General features: G+C 39.4%; 1 protein-coding gene across 1 annotated transcript; it reads left to right on the plus strand.

The window, feature by feature from the left end:
* Positions 1-742: 742 nt before the first annotated feature.
* On the plus strand, positions 743-1,714 carry LOC119915325 (olfactory receptor 13C2-like). Its single transcript, XM_038734864.1, has one exon. The coding sequence runs from the start codon at positions 791-793 to the stop codon at positions 1,712-1,714; it is 924 nt and encodes a 307-aa protein (XP_038590792.1). The 5' UTR covers positions 743-790.
* The last annotated feature ends 2,577 nt before the right edge of the window (positions 1,715-4,291 follow it).

Below are 4,291 nucleotides of genomic sequence, written 5' to 3' on the forward strand. Positions count from 1 at the left end.
CATTGCACTTGGTGATGTAAGGCTTGGATGCAGCTGCTCGGCCGTGGAAACCCATTCCATGAAGCTCTCCACGCATTATTCTTGAGCTAATACGAAGGCCTCATGATGTTTGGAGGTCTGTAGCTATTGACTCTGTAGAAAGTTGGAAAACCTCTGTGCACAGCATGCGCTGACCCTGCTTTGTGATTTTATGTGGCCTACCAGTCACTTCCACTTCATTATAATAACACTAACAGCTGACCTTGGAATATTTAGTAGTGAGGAAATTTCATGAATCAACTTATTGCCAGGTCCCAGTACCACGCTTAAATTCACTGAGCTCCTGAGAGCGACCCATTCTTTCAGAAATGTTTGTAGATGCAGTCTGCAGCCTAGGTGCTTGATTTTATAAACCTGTGGCCATGGAGGAGAGTGGAATACCTGAATTCAGTGATTTGGAGGGGTGTCCTAATACTGTTGCCAATGTAACATATACTATATGTTAAATGTGAAACAGAACACAATTTAAGGGGTGGGGGAGAGCAGGTGAAACAAGGCTTTGGTTCTAGAGTTTGAAAAAGTTGGTCACGTGTTATTGTCTCTTTTGGTGAAGAGTTTAATGAGATCCATGGAGGGAGTCTCCAGTCTGATAAAAACTTTCTGAACTCATTCTAAGTGCATTTTAAAGTCTGCTAGCTGTGAATGAATAAGATAGGATGATAGGATAAATCAACTTTCAAAGTGAGACTTACTCATTTGCAATTTCAGTATCTCATATTATCTGCCTTTAATTGATTAATGCTTATTCTTAATGGATGAAGATTCAAATGTAACGTATATAAGTCTTAGTGGGTATGTAGAAGTGGTAAAATACAGATATCTCTATTTTGTGATTATTTTCACAGTATATATTCTGATAATCTTCTGTAATTCCATCATTGTATGCATCATTGTGATTCACCGAAACCTCCATGAGCCTATGTATGTGTTTATTGCAGCTTTGTTAATCAACTCTCTTCTTTTCAGCACTGTTATCTACCCAAAGCTTTTAATTGATTTTCTTTCAGAAAGACAGATCATATCATACTCAGCCTGTCTCTTTCAATATTTTTTATTTTACACTTTAGGTGGTTCAGAATTCTTACTGTTGGCAGCCATGGCCTATGACAGGTATGTGTCTATATGTAAACCTCTGCAATATCCGACTATCATGAGGAAAACCACTGTCAGTCTTTTCTTGGTTTTGGCCTGGCTCGTGCCAGCTTGTCAGGTCGCGGGGGCTGTTGCATTTACCGCTAACAAAAAATTCTGTAGTTTTACTTTGAAAGGAATCTTTTGTAACAATTCACTTAACAAACTTCACTGTGTGAGCTCAGATGAGCTCTCTGTGTACTGCGTGATTGTTTTGCTGAACGTTCTTTTTTTCCCTTTGCTCTTTGTATTTTTCACATACACAAAGATTTTCATAATAACCTATAGAAGTAGTAGAGAAGTCAGGAGAAAAGCTGCACAGACCTGTTTGCCCCACCTGCTTGTTTTAATCAGCTTTTCATTGTTGTGTACATATGATATTATTATACTTAGACTGGAATCAGATATTCCAAACAGTGCACGTTTAATAATGACTTTACAAGTCGTTTTGTATAATCCTCTCTTTAATCCAATCATATATGGACTAAAAATGAAAGAAATTTCTAAACACATCAAGAGGCTTTTTGTTAACACTGACAAATAATAGGCAGTAATTTCTTCTTAATAATGATTTGAAACCAAAACAGAACCTAGTTTACTAGTAATGACATTCATATGAGTAACATTATCTCTGGGTGTATTGATGAAGTTCATAATGGCCATAAAGTAAAGATAGGAATATTTTAAATGTTGAAAAGTCAAGACATGAACACAAAAGCATGTATATGTGCGCCACTGATTTTTCTCTTGTAATTTGTTAATATATGGATTTGAAACAAATACATTTGCACAATGCTCTGGTCAACGCAACTCTGACAAAAGCTTCAGTATGAACCATGGAGAGACACCTCTGAGACTGACCATGTGTACTTGGTTTGTAAAAAGAAACATTGTGCTGCACTATTTTTAACAAAGCTGCTTTCAGGTTTTTAAGTTCAAGTTTTGTGTCTTTCTGGTAGAGCTCAAACTGTTGTTGCTGTTGTGGCCGTACACTAACTGTGACGCTGTTGGTACCCCTCTGGCGCAATATCCTGATGTGCCATCAAAGTCGTAACTTAAGTTACGCAACCAAAGCCGGAGACACACAGAATCCAGCGAGGACGCATCTGGACGCTGCATACCAATGAATGCTCCAGGTCGAAGGTGATGATTTGGGAAGTGCTGAGCTGTGGATTGTCTGTTTTCAACATAGCAGCCGGATCATATTAGAGCTAAACACTACAAAATAAAATATGTTTCTGAAAACATTTGAGGGGAGAAATAGACAATCCAGCAATCTCTGCTGCCCGCATGTGCTAATCCATTCTTTCACGTCTTTTCCTTTTTCATTTTTTATAATATTTAAACTATAAAAATATAAACTATATAAAATATACTACTCCTGTTTCACGCAGGGTTTTGCATAATTTCCTGTGTCCTCGCTTGTGTTTTCTTAACAAAACATAGTTTGGAGACCTGCAGGAGTCGTCAGGTGACAAAGTTGTTGTCAGTTAGTGTTGTGCAGTGGCTCTCACGCCATGGACCCCAGGGGTCCTTGAGGGGGTATATGTATGACATTTTTCTTTGTTTGTCATTGGTTTCATACACTTTCTGTAATAAAACATCTTAAAGCAAAGTGTTGTCTAATCATATCTGGTCAAGTGCTGCTGCTGTAAAAGATCTTTCAAATAGTGCAGAATATATTTCAATTATATATTTATGCTTATAAAGTGACATTCAGATTGTGTTTATCAGAAGTGACAGTGTTCAGTTTGGACACCTGGTTCTAAAACTTTTATGACCCCGCCACACCATGATGTTTTTAACATTTAAAATGCTTTATGGTCATATGAACTCTGGCACCTATTTCCAGGAAAAACGACTAAAATAACATACCCAAAATAAATCAGTAATATCTCCTCAACCATTAGGCCTAGATGCATAATTCTCCTTTGAAAGGTCAGAAGCTGAGGAATATAAATCCATTGTACATTAACATATTTATTTTACCATTACAGACTACATGGAGATGAAATACAGAAAAAATATGATATTTTCATCCTCGCCTGGAAAAAAAAGCTATATTTTAATGCAATAAACCATCAAAACCATCATAAGATTATAATGCACCTGAATATCTTCTAATCCATCTAGAATACAACTGTAACTGTAAATTTGATGAAAAGAAACTGATATGCAACAGTTATTACACAATCTTTCAAAAATATACAAGGCGAATGTCCATGTTTTGGCCATATTTACTGTTTATATGTTCACTTTTATTGGGAGTTATCTTCAAAACATTATTTCTCTCCATACAATCACGTTCCAAATAACATAAAGCTTCCAAAACATTGACGTATTCATGAAAACAGTCAATATATATGACCAAAAGCACTCCCATGCTTTACAGGCCACAGCTTGAGAACAGAGCATCCTACAGGGCTGCATGTCTGTGTAGTTCCTACGGGTCGCCAGCAGCGGCCGATAAAGACCTCACCGCCAGACAGTCTCTGTTGAAACAAAGGGCCACTGTTTGGACGGAAAACAGCTAGAACAGCGAAAATCGATTACGCCCCCCGTATTGGGCAAGTCCATGTCCAAGTGTTAAGAAAGTGACCATAAACTGAATAAGTGAATGGGGTGCTTTAAAAATTTAAAACAGAATTAAGACCCTCCAGCCAAAAACTCTGGGACTGTGACTCCCCTGGCCACCATCCTGTAGAAGGCCAGGGGAGTGGAGGGTAGTGGACGTCAACCTACGATGTCCTGTTGGGCAGACCTCTGGACCTGTTCCCCCGATCTGCCTGTTGGGTCATCCTCCTTGTCGTCCCCCTGAACTGTTCTGTCCCCCTGCCCTACTCTACCTGTTGGGTGACCTCTGGGTCATCCTCCCTGAACTTTTTGGCTCCCCCTGTCCAGCCCTCAGCCCGCCTGAGCTCCCCCGTCCTGCCCCCTGTCTGCTCCCTGGACTGCCTTGTTTTTTGACCCTCCTTCTGACTTCTCTCCACCCACCCTGGGTCAGCTTGGACTTGGTGTGTTGAAGCTTTTTTTGTGAACTGATGATTTTGTTCTGGTTTGTTTTGGAACATCAAGGGACATTCTTTGGAGGGGGGTAATGTCACAAGTCTGCCTGTCTACC

Source organism: Micropterus salmoides, unplaced genomic scaffold (genome assembly GCF_014851395.1).
Source record: "Micropterus salmoides isolate LMB-PRFRI ecotype aquatic unplaced genomic scaffold, ASM1485139v1 Ms_hic_scaffold_2063, whole genome shotgun sequence".
NCBI classification, from domain to species: domain Eukaryota; kingdom Metazoa; phylum Chordata; class Actinopteri; order Centrarchiformes; family Centrarchidae; genus Micropterus; species Micropterus salmoides.